The 15,383-nt window shown below is 17.7% G+C and overlaps 2 protein-coding genes across 2 annotated transcripts; both read right to left on the reverse strand.

Moving 5' to 3' along the window:
- Positions 1–1,568: 1,568 nt before the first annotated feature.
- PRELSG_1212800 (conserved Plasmodium protein, unknown function) lies at positions 1,569–8,250 on the reverse strand (the record flags this gene model as incomplete). Its single annotated transcript, XM_028677903.1, has 9 exons — positions 1,569–2,477; positions 2,583–3,224; positions 3,317–3,428; positions 3,527–6,358; positions 6,490–6,614; positions 6,735–6,853; positions 6,922–6,992; positions 7,183–7,390; positions 7,776–8,250. The coding sequence occupies 9 exons, from the start codon at positions 8,248–8,250 to the stop codon at positions 1,569–1,571; spliced, it is 5,493 nt and encodes a 1,830-aa protein (XP_028534245.1).
- Positions 8,251–9,257: 1,007 nt separating this feature from the next.
- PRELSG_1212900 (rab GTPase activator, putative) lies at positions 9,258–13,941 on the reverse strand (the record flags this gene model as incomplete). Its single annotated transcript, XM_028677904.1, has 3 exons — positions 9,258–13,506; positions 13,605–13,702; positions 13,792–13,941. The coding sequence occupies 3 exons, from the start codon at positions 13,939–13,941 to the stop codon at positions 9,258–9,260; spliced, it is 4,497 nt and encodes a 1,498-aa protein (XP_028534246.1).
- Positions 13,942–15,383: the final 1,442 nt, after the last annotated feature.

Raw genomic sequence — 15,383 nt, forward strand, 5'->3', positions numbered from 1 at the left:
AATAGAAGGTGATAGAGATATAGAAAAACAATCAATAGAAAAAAGAGAAATTATTGAGGGAAAAGAAGAATTGAAATTCGTATTTAAAAATTATGATAAAAGAAAGCATAAGGAAAAACAAATAAAATGATGATAGCAATTAATAAAAGTAGAAAATAATTATTATATATATGAAAGCATTAAAAAAAGAGAAATATATCAATTATATTATAAATGACAAAATAATACTATTTGGCACCAAGATAAACTTATAAATGAAAATATATATATTTACAAATTGCTTTAAATAGGCAAGATAGGATATAAAAGAAAAAATGAATAAATATATCTTTAAAAACTAAATTATATTGAAAAAAAAAAAGATAGTTATATAGAACATTTAGAAAATAATATATTTAAATAGAGTGTAATCTTATTATACATATATATGTGTGTTTTTATTATTCATTAAATTAATAGAAAATTTATTATTGCATTATAAAATAAAGGGAGTATAACCTTGTAAAAATTCATACATTACATGCATTATGTAAATTCTTTCTGTTTTAGAAGGAAAAATTGCCAGTATTGAGTTATTATCATATTATTGAAAATTTTTCACCTTTTTTTTTTTTCTTTAGTTCAAAATAATATATATACATATGCATTAATTGCTTCATGTATGTACTCTATTAGTGAATCTTTCTATTTTTATTTCTTCGTATTTTTTACTACAATTTTTGGTATTAAAAAAAAAAAAATAGTATGTATATTTGCGTAAATGAATATGTACTCTATATTTTTTGTGATATGACCACCCATTTAAAATTCATATATATTTTTTAATGTTTTTATAGCTTATAATTAAAAAAAAATATTAAGTTAATATTTCATGGAATACGTAAAAAAAATTTATCTACATATAAGTTTGAGCAATAAATAGAAAAAAGGAAAGTTATTAAATTCTTTCTAAGAAATAATATAAAAAAAATGACACATTAAACTTTATAAACACGAAATTAAAAACGCATTAGAAGAAAACCTTTATTTGATCTCTATTATACTTTCATTTTTTTCATTTTTTTTTCATTTATATGTTTTATTTTTTTATTCTTATTATTTTATTTTTTTCTCTTCTTTCCTTTTTAATGGCGATGTTTGTGAGTTTTTTTCAAAATACGTATTCATATAAAAATATATACGTACATATTTTTTTAAGGTAAAACAAAAATTTTTCAAAATGTATATGTAAAAAAAAAAAAAAAAAAAAAACTTATATTTATTTCTGATTATATGTTTTTTGTAAGCTACTTTTAAAAAAACTTTAAAAAAATGAAATTGTTTTTAAAAGCTTGCTTTTTAGCTCTCATATAAATATATGCTTTTAGGTATTATTATATATGTGGTACATTTTTTACTTTCATTTGAAAAAAATTTTAGTTAATTTTGAAGTCTTTCTATTTTTTTCTCTTTTTTTATGGAGAATTTAGTATAAATATTAAAGATATATTACACAAAAATGCTATAGAGAAAAATTTTATTAGAAAATATAGAAATAATAAATTTTAAAATCTTTCTATAAAAAACTATTATCTATAATTTTCTTCACTTTTTATCCTTTTGAGCATTTGAATATATTCATTAATTTTTTCTAATAGAAGAGTATTTTTTTTTCTTACCTCATTTAAAAGTCTAATTTTTTTTTTTAATTCTTTATTCATTACATTTATCCTTTGATTATGTTCATTTTCTTTATTTTTTATTTCTTCTAAGACACCCTTTTTTTTTTTTTCTTGAAATTTTTTCTCTAAATCGTCAAAATCAAATTTTATATCATTCTTTTTTAACTTTTTTTTTAAATTTTTTTTTTTATCATTAGCTTTTTTTAGTAAGTTGTTATTAATATTTTCTAATTCTTTATTTTTTTTTTTTAAACTTTTGTATTTAAAAAGAAATTTTTCCTTTTGTTTTAAACAATTTTCAATTTTTTTCATTATATCTTTATACTGTTCTAAACTAAGAATAGTACAGTTACTTGCTAGATTTAGACGATATTTTTTTTTATCATAAAGGTAATCAATATTTCTTAATTTAGATATTTTTAGGGTAATATAAGATTTCACTTCAGATATATTTTTCTTTTTATCATCTTCTATTATAGAAATTTCTTCATTTATTAATTCCACTTCTTTTTCTATATTTTTTTTTTTAATTATTAATTTTCTTTGATCGTTTTTTTTATTTTCTATACTTTTCTTTATACTATTAATACTTTTTAGAATTATTATATTCTCTTTTTTTATTGAATCTATTTCTTCCTTATTATAAATATCAATAATCGAATTATTACCATCTAAATCATCAGATTTATCACTACCTTCGCTATCATCAGAAGCATCATCATGATTTTTTTTTAAACTTTTTATTAATATATCATAACATAAACTATTATCCCCCATTATTTGTTTTAGTTTATCAAATATTTGATCTCTACTTTTCTAAAAATATATATGTAACAAAAAAAAAAATTAAAATAAAATAAAATAAAATTAAAAATAAATGAATCAATTATTATTAATTGCTTTTTATTTTTAAAAAATTACATTGTGGTTCTCCAGTTCTTCTAAGAGCACCTTTATATCATCAATATATTTATTAATTTCATTTTCAATGTTTTTCATTTCTTTTATATATTTTTTTTTTTGTTTTCTTAATTTTATTTCCTTCTTTCGCAACTCGGTTAATATATTATTTTTTTCATCAATGGAAATAATTTTCAAGGATATATATTTTACAATTCTTATAGCCTGTATTCTCTTCATATTTAATAAATGAATTTCTCTATCAAACTTTTTTATCATTTTTTCTATTAAACTTTCTATATATTTTTTATTATAATTTTTATATTTATTTTCAAAAAATTTCTGGTCAAAACTGATGCTTGATATTTTATATATTTTTGTATCTTTCTCATTTAGAAGTAAAAAATTTTTAGTATTCTGTAGAAATATTTCATATTTTTTTATTTTATCCATTTTTTCTTTGCCAATTTCTTCTTCATATTTTATTTCTTTTTCATCATTTTTATCATATATGTCCTCATCTTTTTTACTTTCTTTTTCTTCATCATTATTATGTTCTTCGTAATTTTTACAAGAATAATCTTTTTCTTCATTGTTTATTTTATTTTTATTTTTTAACATATCTTTTAAAAATGATATTTCATCTCTCAATTGAATTAGTTTCTAAAAGAAGAGGAAAAGAAAAAGAAAAAGTAAAAATGCACAAATGATAATATAAAAATATAATTCTTATACACTGCAATATTTCATATTACAACTGTTATCCTAGACCTTAATGAATTAAAATCTTCATTGAATGCTTCTTTAATAAAATTTATTTGATTTAATAACTTTTTTTTATTTTCTTCGTAGTTCCTAATTATTTCACTTCATTAGACAAAAATAATATATATTAGTATTTTATTTATTTAAAATTAATATACATACAAGCATTTCTATGATTTTATATATATATATACACATACGTGATATGAGATATCTTTTTAGGAGATTGGTTCATTTTTTCTTCTTCATTTATATTGTCTAATTTAGAAATAATATCTTCATACATTTTTAATATTTTTTTTTTTTGTGAGATTTCCTCAATTTTTTGTTCATCATTTAAGGTCTTTAAATTTTTATTTCTTTCCCTTAATTTTTCAAAATTTTGTATATATTCATTAATTTCTGTTGTTATATCAAATGACTTATTCTCTTTTTTTTTTCCTATTTTTTCTTTTTTACTTTTTCTATATTCCTTACATTTATTATACTTTAAATATGTTTTTATGCACTTCGTGGTAACATTTTTATCGGAAGTATATAAAAGATTTTTTGAAAAATTTAATCTTATAAATTTCTTTGAAAGGTATTCTATTTTTCTATCATAAATTTGTTGATTATATGTAAAAAAATTTTTTATCTCTTGAATTTTTTTTTTTAAATTTAGATATAAATAATATGATAAGTTAGTGTCTATTATAAATTTTTTTTTTCTATTCAATTTTTGATATTTCCTCTTTAATTTTTTAATTTTTATATTAACATTCTTTTTATACAATGAAGCTTTTCTTATTTTGTCTTCATTTTTCTTGGCTTCTTTTGTTTCTCTTAAGCTATATTGAATATCATGATCCTTGATATCACTATTTAAATTAAAAAATATATTAATATTTTTCTGATCATAATTTAATATTAAATCAATTTTTTTTTTATTTTCTTCTATTTCTTCTTTTTGATCTTCCTTTTCATTTTTTCTTATGAAGTTCCATATATCCATTATGTCATTTTCCTTTTTTTTGTTTTCTTTTTTTTTCATTTCTTCTAGGTGAAATAGTTGTATAATAAAATTTAAATCATCTTCTATATCTTTAAATGTAAAAGGAATGATAATGTTTTTTTTTTTTTTTTTTTTTATAAATTGATCTATTATGTAATCATGAATTTCTTCGACAAAAAAATTAAATAAAGAATCATATGTTATCATATTTTCATCTTTCAATGAATGCAAACATTTACTTATGTTTAAATGATATCTTTTAATGATATTAAATAAATGAAAGAATGAAAAAGTAAAATTTAATTTTATATATTTATTATTTACACATATAAATATGTATTGTTTATTATTATTTTTGTTCACAAAAAAGTCTTTTACTTTTTCGTAAAACGGAATTTTAATATAATAATAGAGAAACAAAAATTTCGTAGAAAAAATATATATTTCATTATTGTTTGTTAGACAGAATAATAGATAATTATTTTCATTTATTATCATTTTTTGTATATAAGTTTTTGCTTGAAAATATTTATTATTAATTTTATATACAATAATGGGAGATATAGTAGTAATACCATTTTTCTTAACTCCTTTTTTATTTAAATTTAAAAAAAATAAACAATCGTTTTTTATTCCACAAGTACTTAAAAATAAACCTTTATTTTTTATTTTTACTACGCTACTTATATTTATTTCATTTTTCACCCTATTTTTGAAGTTATCGCTTATTTCTTCTCTTCTTTCACCTCTTTCAAGGTTTATGCTCAAAGAATGAAGATATTCTTTTTTTACCTTTTCTAATTGTTTCAAGACATTTTCATCAAAAAGAATTTCAATATATTTTTTTAAGTTTTTTTTTTTATTTTCAAAAATTATTTTTTTTTTTTCGAAATCTACATCATTTATATTTTTTGTTAAAGCAATTTTATCTCTATAAAAATTCATTTTATTATATGAATCATCTGATAAATCACTTGAAGAAGTATCTAATTTATACTCATTTTCACTTATATTTTCATACTCATTTTCTTCATTATTATTATTATCATAATTATTAAAAATAACAAAATAATCATCACTTTTATATTTCTTCTTATTATTTTCTTTAAATTGTATTTTAATTATTTCATATTTTATATTTAAGTCATATACATTATTATTTTCTTCAATTTTTTCATTTCCAATTTTATCCATTTCCTCTATTTCTTTTCTTTTCTTTTCTTTTTTTGTTTCTTCATTTCTATTTATTTCTTTATTTTTTACGGTATCGTCTTTTCTCTTTCCTAGTTCATTTTTATCCATCTCCTGAACTTTTTTTTTTTGTTGTTCTCTTAAACTCTCTACGTCAATTTTAAATAAGTAATTGTTATCTCCTAATATATAAAAAGAATTAGAAACAGAAAAATAGAAGCAATTTTTTATAAGACACTCTGAAATTTTTAAATAACCCAAAGGTTTAAATTCATTAAAATATTTAAATAAAAAAAAAACATAAGGTTCCTTTTCGGATATAACGCATATAAATTCAGATTCTTCGTTTTTTTCAATTTTTATTATTTGATTATTACTAGTTTTTAAACAATATAGAATATCTAAATATAAATGTTTTATTTTAATGATTTTTATTAATCCATTATTAAAACCAAGACAAAAAAAGAAAAAGTCATTTTCAGTATATAAATATTTTAGGCATGTAATACAATTTTTAAATTTATATAAACAGACATTTCTTTCAATACCGTTATCATCTTTTTTATAATCATATATTTTTCCATTTAATCCAAAACTGAATATATTTTTATCAGAGCAGAAAATATTTTTAATTTTACTATTATGATCATTGTAAAATATAGCTATATCATCATAATTATTTTTTTTGGAAGCATAAACAGTACAATTTTTTTTATCAATGATTAAAAAAAACTTATCATGAGAAATGATATTATTTATATTTATTGAAATTTTAATTTCATTTAATAATTTAATAGTCAAAACATTGCTTTCTGAAATCCTAGAAATATTAAAATTACATTTCCATCTAAAATAGAAAAAATAAATAAAATATAATAAAATAAAGGAAGTAATAAAAATTAAATTAATTTTATATTTTAATAAAATTTTATATAAAAAGATTTTTAAATTATGATTAAATAAAGTAAATATATTTACATTTTTAAAGATTCATTTCCCTTTGTGGTTATATGATTTTCATAGTAATATATATAATTAATTATGTCCTTATGAAAACATTCCCCATTATTTTCATTTTTAATTTCCTTTTTTTCAGTCAAATTCTGTAGTTACATTATTAAAAAGAATAATGCATGTAGATATAACTAAATATAAATATAAGAAAAATATATATATATGTATACATATATATAAAATTATAAATTTTTATTTTAAAATTTAACTTTCCACAAAAATATACTCCCATTAGTAGTTACAATAAGAATATTTCTATCATATATACAAAAGCAATTGACAAAAATATTTTCTTCTAATTCCAAATTATTTTCCTTTAACTTTAAACCTAGTAAAAAATAACTTATTTGCATAAACAATGTATAATACAATATAATATAAAAAGAAAATTGTTACCTGTATATGTTTTTTCTAAATTCCATATGTATAGTTTTCTTTCTCTCAAAATTATAAAAAAGTCATGATATCTAAAAAAAAAAATTTTTTTTTTTTGTATTTTTTATAAAATAATTAATATGATAATATTGGTTATTTAATTTTTAATCTTCTTTAATTAATATTTATTAGTATACTACTATTAACTTCTTTTTATATTCAAAGATGTTTGTGTTCTATCTTTTTTTTTTTTTGTTTTGTTATTATATATATATATATTACTGTAAAATATTGCTATATTCTAGATGTAGATATATACTAAAAATAAAAATTTTTTTTTCTGAATCAAAAACTTTTAATATATTTTTGTTTGTTATTAATAGAAAATATTTGCTGTCTTTTTGGATATAAATTTTTTCATAATAATCGCAATCATTTAGAATAACTTCTTCTTTGAGTATTTGTTTTTCTATACAATATATTTGTATACCTTAGTATATAATAAAAAAAAAAAATTCAATGTACTTTATGTATATGTATGTTAATGTATGCATATATATATAACTATTGGTTATTTTTATTTTTAACAAAGTTTTTAACTTTATTTTTAATTACACATGCATCAATGTTTTTTATTATATATATATATATATATATATATATATAATTATAATTTTTTTTATTTTTTTATTTTATATTATAATTTCATAATAATTGTCTAAAAAGTTAATTTTAAAATATACGTATTCTATATTCATTTAAATATCCACATCTATGAAAAGGAGTAAGCATATTTTTATATATTATTTACTTTTTTTATATGAATATACACATTTTTATTAAATTATATATTTTATTATATTTTTAATAATTACAAGAATATTTTAATGAATTATGTAAAACAATTATTAAAAATTCTTTATATAAAGAAGAACATGTTATATTATAGTCATTTTTAGTAAAAATTGTTCTTAAACTTTTAATTAAAGGATTATAGATATTAATTATATTTTGTAGAAAAAATATAATGTTAGAATTTTTTAAAATAAATATATCAACATTTAAATTTACTCCATATAAATTAATTTCTTTTACCAAATTATAATGTATATTATTTTCTTTAGTTATATCAAAAATATTTTTATATTTTCCTCCATTTTCGTTATGATTTTCATTATAATCTTCTAAATTTTGAATTGTGTATTCACTACTATAACTCGCATTATCATTTAAAGTATTTATTTGAATTCTGTTTTGATCAATTATATCGCTTTTATTGAAATTAGAAAAAACATTTCTTCGAAGTTTACAGAAAATATCAATATGTCTAGAAGATAAAGAGTTCTGCATTTTATATCAGTGTTAATAACTTACAAACATTTAAAATACCTTCAATAATTTTTTTTTTTCATAAAGTTATTTAACAGAAAGATTTAAAAAAAAAAAACTATAGTTAAAACAATAACTTTAAAAAAAGGAATAAGCATCTATATTTTTATATTTAAGTTTTATTAAATTATTCTTTTATTGAAATAATATTCTTTATTATATATATAATGCACCTATTATTGATGTATCCGATTTTTTTTTTTTTTTAAATATTAAAAATAACATATATTTTACCCATTTTAATTATATTATAATATCTATATATTTTATTTTCATCATTTTTTTTTTTCTACATTACATTTTTACGATTTTTCTTATTAATATTTTATTAATATTTTTCATTGTAATTATACATTTTAAAAAAACTAAAAATATATACTTAGACGTTTATATTTTTTTATCTACATAGGAAGTTTATTTTTGTGAATTTTAGGTATAAAAAAAAATATATAATTTATGATAAAAAAAAATATTTTTTTATTTCTCATGTAATTATTTTTCTTTTGTAATTATTTAAGAAAGTAAATATGCTTTAAAGCAAAAATATATATATGAATATAACAATTTTATTCTTAAAGCTAATTATGTATTTTTAAATAATTTAAGTTTTATTTCAAAAAAAAAATTGCGTAATAAAAAAATGAATATAAAGTTATAATCATAATAATGAGCATTAAACAAAAATAATAATAGAAAAAAAAATCTTATTTATAAAAAAATAATGTAGATAGTTATATAATGAAATATTAATAATATATTCAAAAAAAAAAAAAGAAAAGGAAAGAAAAGAAAAAAAAAGAAAAATTGTAATATCCATTTTAAAATGAAACAATGTAATTAAGTACCTATATGTTTAAAAAAAAAAATTTAATTTTCTATTTATTTTTTAGATATAGCATTATTTGGACATTTCTTTTTTTTTTTTTTTCTTCTTATGTATTATCATATTATTTTCCATTTTTCGAAATTTATTTCAAATTCCAAATTTCTATATCCATTATTTGAAAGTCGTAACCATTGGATATAAGTGATGGAGATAAAAAAGATTCTGATGGATTTGTTTTTCCGTATTTTATATCTTTATCAATAAATAAAGCTATATCATTTCCTCCTATATATATGCCATCCTTTATTAATACAAGAGTATTGTTTTTTCCTGACCATTTATAAAATTTAAAAGTAGAATTAAAAGTACATAAAAATGCAGAACTTTTATCGGAGTCTTTAAAAAAATTATAATCTCTATTCAAAGAAAATGGGCAAAAAAATCCTATTAAATCATAATCAAAGGTTTTCAAAATTAAAATCATCGGTTTTTTTTTATTTTTTTCAGTTTTTTCTAATAATATTTGTAAATTGTATCCATCCTTTTTCGAACAAAATGCTAGAAATGGATCTAATGACCTAATATTACTTGGAATTTTTTCCCATATATTTTCCCAATGAAATGAATTTATCAAACGAGAGTTATCATTTAACCTTGGTCGATAAAATGTTTTTATTTTTACGTTCATTAAATAAGGAGATGGGCATTTTGTTGAAAATTTCAAATGTTTTTCTTTACTTTTCAATTTAAATTTATATGCTATTTGTGTTAAATCATTTATATTTAAATATGGATGCATACATATATGATATAAAATATTTTCTACCTCTTCTATATTAGTACATTTCAATATATCATTTTCTAGAAACTTAAGTAAAGCTAAACAATATAAGCATAATGTTTTTTGTCCTTCAAACAAAAATGTACCATATATTCTTAAAACAAAATCAAACGGTAACATTCTAGAGAATCCATCTTGGATACACCTAGCCGTCCAGGCAGCTAAATCAAAATTTAATTTCCTTAAGTAATAATAGCATTTTGGTAAAAATTGAATAAAAGAATTTAAAATATATTTCACATATTTAACAAAGTCTTTCCTTTTATAAACAAAAAAAGGTGGTTCTTTATTTTTTACGCTATCAATACCTTTCTTTATTAAACAATGGATAATACAATAAACAACAGAAGCTTTAAAATAAATTAATAAAATTATACACAAATTTGGAATAATAGGGGCAAATTCCACATCATTTCCAAAATTATTGTTTATTGCCCATAAGAGTTTTTTTATCTCATGCTTTCCATCATCATTTAGTAATGCAGTTAATTCTGTTGCATCATCCAAATTATAAACATTCGGATATGTATTATTATTATTATTATTTTCATAAAATTTATTATATAACTCTTTTTCAGAATTTTGATTTTCCTTACTACTATATGAAAAATTACTTTTTTTTATTTTTCTATTTAATTCATCTTCTTGTTCTTCTCCATTTTCTTTCTCATTTTTTTCTTCCCTGTTTCTTATTTTTTCTTCTTCACATTCTCCTTTTAATTCCATTATTTCATCTTCTTTCTCTTCTTTATTAATGTCATCTCTATAATAATAAAATACCATTTCTTTTTTCTTTTTTTTTTTTTCATCTATTTCTCTATTCTTATTTATTTTTTCATTTTCTTTACCAGACATATCATATTCTCCTTTTCCTTCTTCATATTCATCCTTAAAATTAATTTTTTTCTTTTTTTTTTTTGTTTTTTTTTTTTTTTCTTCATTTAGTGGATGACTTGAAGGTAATTCAAAATTTTCTAAATCATTATCATATGCAGTATTATATGAATAATTAAGGATATTATCTTCTTTTTTTTCCATTTCATCAGCTTTTTCCTCTTTTTTTTTTATATAAAATTCGTTCAACTTTTCTTTCTGTACTCCTTGATCCTTTCCATTATCATTTTTTTTAATATAGGAAGAATAACTTTCTAATTCCTCATATTCAGCATAAAAATTATCTTCTTCATCTAATAAATTACTGTTAGTATATTCATTTAATGTAGTCAAATCATTAATATTTGAGTCATTATCATCCTTTTCATTGAATTTTATTTTTTTACTTTTGTTATGTGATATTGTATTTTTAATCTTTCCATTTTTTGAAAGAAAGCTTTTATTGCTCATTTTGATAAATTCTTCCTCATTATTTATGCAGCTACTTTTTTTATTATATAGGGAATTTAATGCAATAGAATGATTCGAATCATTCTCATGATTACTAATAACAATATTATATTTATTACAATTTTTTGTTAAAGTAGCATTATTATTATTAATAATATAATTATTACAATTAATATTATTATCATCATCATCATTGCTACTAACATCATTATTATCACTATTCTTATTATTACTATCATTAGCAGTGTTATAATCATAGTTATCTCTTGATAAATTAAATGTACTATAATGAATGTTTGATTTTAAATAATTTTGTTCATTTATATCATTCTCCATTTTTTTTTTTTTTAAGTCACTAATACAAGTATCATAGTTCTTTGTTTTGTCTTTTTCTATACATTTTCTTTTAGCATCATCTGAATCATTTTTTTTTTTAATCTCAATTGTTTTATTAACAATAATGCTTTTAATTAAATCATTATCTTTTTTTATCATCTCTTTTTTTTCTATATATGTATTTTCTTGATTACTTCGACATTTTATTAATGATACGTTATCATGTTTTGATTTTTTTCTCTTATAAAAAATATTTTTTATTTTACCAAAAATAGATTTTTTATTTTTTTTTTCATTATTTTTAAGATTACATATTTCACTACCATCAAAATCAATAGATCCATGATCATTTTCTTGATTTTCTTTTGAATTAAATGCACTAAGTTTTATTATACCTTCTTTTTTTTCTTCATATTTTTCATTATCTTCTACTTTTCTATCCATTTTTGTAACAGTAATATGTTTACAACTATTTTTACATTTTTCTCCACTATTTATTCTATTTATTTCTTTATAAATATCCTTTTTTTTGTCTTTTTTTTTTTCTTGTTCTTGTTCAGTATTTTTTTTATTTTCCTTATTGCATTTTATGCCTTTTTCCATTAAAGAATTATCTACATCCATACTAGATATAATATTTTTTTCTTTAATATCAGTATTTAAATTTTCTCTTAATAATAATGATATATGATCTGATAACTTTCTTTCATTTTTTTTATAAGTACGTTTAGTACTAAATGTTTTTTTGAAAAAACTTTTTGTACGGCTATAACTGTTATTCTTATTTAAGCAAAAATTCTCCATTTCATCATTTAATGTTCTTTCATTAAAATAGCTTGATAAAGAATTATCCGAATTTAGTTCACTTATACTTGTATAAGATTCATCAAAACTTTTAGTTTTTATACTATCTTTTTGTTTTATTGCCTTTTTCTTTCTTCTCGTTCTCAAATATAGTTTTGCTTTACTCATTTTTTCGGCCTGCTTTTTACTAATTATATATTGTTCATTCATATAGTACTGTATATGCAAGTATTTACTTGATTCAGAAATTTCTTTATTGATTAAAAATAAATCATTTTGAGTATTATTATTATTTGCTTTATAATTTAGGTTAATTGAATCATTTTGCTTATCATTAACATTATGGAAAATTATAATATCATCTTTAATCAAAATATTTTTGTCATTCATACTACAACTAGACATTTTATAATTATTTTCCGTACAGTTATTGTTGCTATTATTATTCACAAAAGTATTAATATTTTCTTTATTTTTATCCTTATCACATAAATAATTATTATCATTATTATTTATACAACTATTTGATATATTCTTCATTAAAAAGTTGCTAGAATATGGCAAAATAGAATCTGATGAAACTCTCAAATAATTATCAATTTTCTTATTTTTCAAAATCTTATTTTTCACATTTTCTATATATAAAAAATTTTTTTTTTTTTTTTTATTAGAAAATCCAAAATTTGGTGAACTTAATGTTTTGGGTTCTAACCAAAAATTATGTTCAGGCAATAAATATTTATCACTATCTTTTTTATTTTCACTTGGATTATTAAATAATAGTTGTAATATATTACTAGTTGAATCATTAATATTAAAATTATTGTAATCATCATTGTGTTCTATTTCTAATTCTTCTATTTTTGTTTGAACACACATTATATCCTCTTGTAAACCTAATATACCTCCACAAAATGTTGGGCAATCATTTGATAAATTAGATGGTATTTTATCACCAAATGTATTGTATATAGTTGTTTCATAAAAATTTGGAAAATTTATTACAAAATAATTTACATCGTTTGAACGTATCCATATTAAATGTTTCAATGAATCTGACACACCCCTAAAAAGAAATAAAAAAAAAAACCCAAATTTTATAATTTCATTAATATAAATTTACAATTTTAATATAAATATAAATATATATATATATTTCATAACCTTCTAAGTAGATTTTTTACATTTTTATCCATTAAATTTGAGTCAACATTTAATACCATATTTAATGATTTTTCATTCCAATGTTTATTTTCATCTTTCTATAAAAAATTAAAATTAAAATAAAACAATTAAAAATTTGTTTTTAAATTATATTTACATATATTTATAAAGATTTTAGTATATTTACATCAATGTTTAAATTTCTCCATTTTTGATACACATCTAAATTTATATAAATATTATTATAAATATGATTTTTGTTTATTAAATGATGATATTTATTTTTTTGAGACTGAAAAATTTCGTCTGTTTTAGTTTCCTTATATTTTTTTTTCATTTTAAGAACTTTCTACATTTTTCATCTGCATATAATAAAGAAAAAAGAAAAAGTAGATTAAAAAAAGGTAAAATTGAAATATAAAAAAAATTGAAAATTAATATTTTAAATATGTTTACTTAAAATTTGTTTCAAAAAAATAAAATAAATTATAATTATAATTATAATAAAGGAAAAAATATATATATTTAAAAAAAAAAAATTTAGATCATAATCAAAAATGTTTTATGTTTATATATATAAGACAATAGAGAAAAAAAAAAAAAAAAATACATGAATAAAATTTTAGTTAAAAATAAAAAAAAAAAAGTTAATAAATTAAAAAGATTTCAAAAAAATAATATATATATATATAAGAATTACATGTAAAATGATTTTTCATATTCAGAAAAAAAAAAAAAAAAAATACAAAACTCTTAGTAAATTACAGAAACAAAAAAAAAAAAAAAAATAATATTAATTTCAATTTATTAGTTTCTCTTTATAGACAATTATATTTAAATATATGGTTAAGAATTAAAATTTTAATAAGAAATATATAACTAATGAATTATGATAGTTTTTTTTGTAGAAAATTTGTTTATATTCTAAGTATATAAATGTGTATAATAATTAAAAATTATACTTTAAGAAAATAAAAAAAATAAAAAATATATATGATGAAACTATATTAATATTAAGATAATAGGAAAGCGTAACATAAAAAAAAAAAAATAGAATTAATTTTACATTAAGAATTGTTAATATATGTAAAAAAAAAAAAAAAAAAAAAAAATTAATATATATAATAAAATAAGAAAAAAAAACTAAAATTATGAATTAAAAAAAAATAAAAAAAAAAAAGCGAAAGTATAAAATTAACATATTTACAATTTTACACAGTTAAAGAATATTTTTTTTTACATTTACATTTTTATTTTGTAAAATTTATATATATATATATATATATATTAAAAAATATTTGTACTAATACAAGTAATAATACAAATTTCAAACATTCGTTTAAAGTTTTATGTTTTCATAGCTTTGAAATTTATAAAGATAAAAAAAAAAAAGGAAAAAGTTGAAATTTAGCTAATTAAAATACAATATTTTTTAACAACTTTGCTCTTATTTTATCATTAACTAAAATACTATTTTTAAAGTTAAAAAAGTTTCTTTGCTTTTTTACTTTGACGTATATGTAAAATAATTGTTCAAGTTTATAATCTAAGATTTTTTACAAAAATGTAACATTTTACTTAAAAAAAATGATGAATATATATAGGTAAATATTTAATTCTTCAACAATTTTTATATTAACAAAAAACAGAAAAAAAAAAAATTATATATATATGCATACAATTTAAAAAAAAAAAAAAAATTCATGCATCTATTATTTTCTTTTTTGTGAACTTTTTAAAAACTCAAGATGAAATTTAGTTTAATACACAAGAATGTTT

The sequence above is a fragment of the Plasmodium relictum genome (genome assembly GCF_900005765.1).
Source record: "Plasmodium relictum strain SGS1 genome assembly, chromosome: 12".
NCBI classification, from domain to species: Eukaryota; Apicomplexa; class Aconoidasida; order Haemosporida; family Plasmodiidae; genus Plasmodium; species Plasmodium relictum.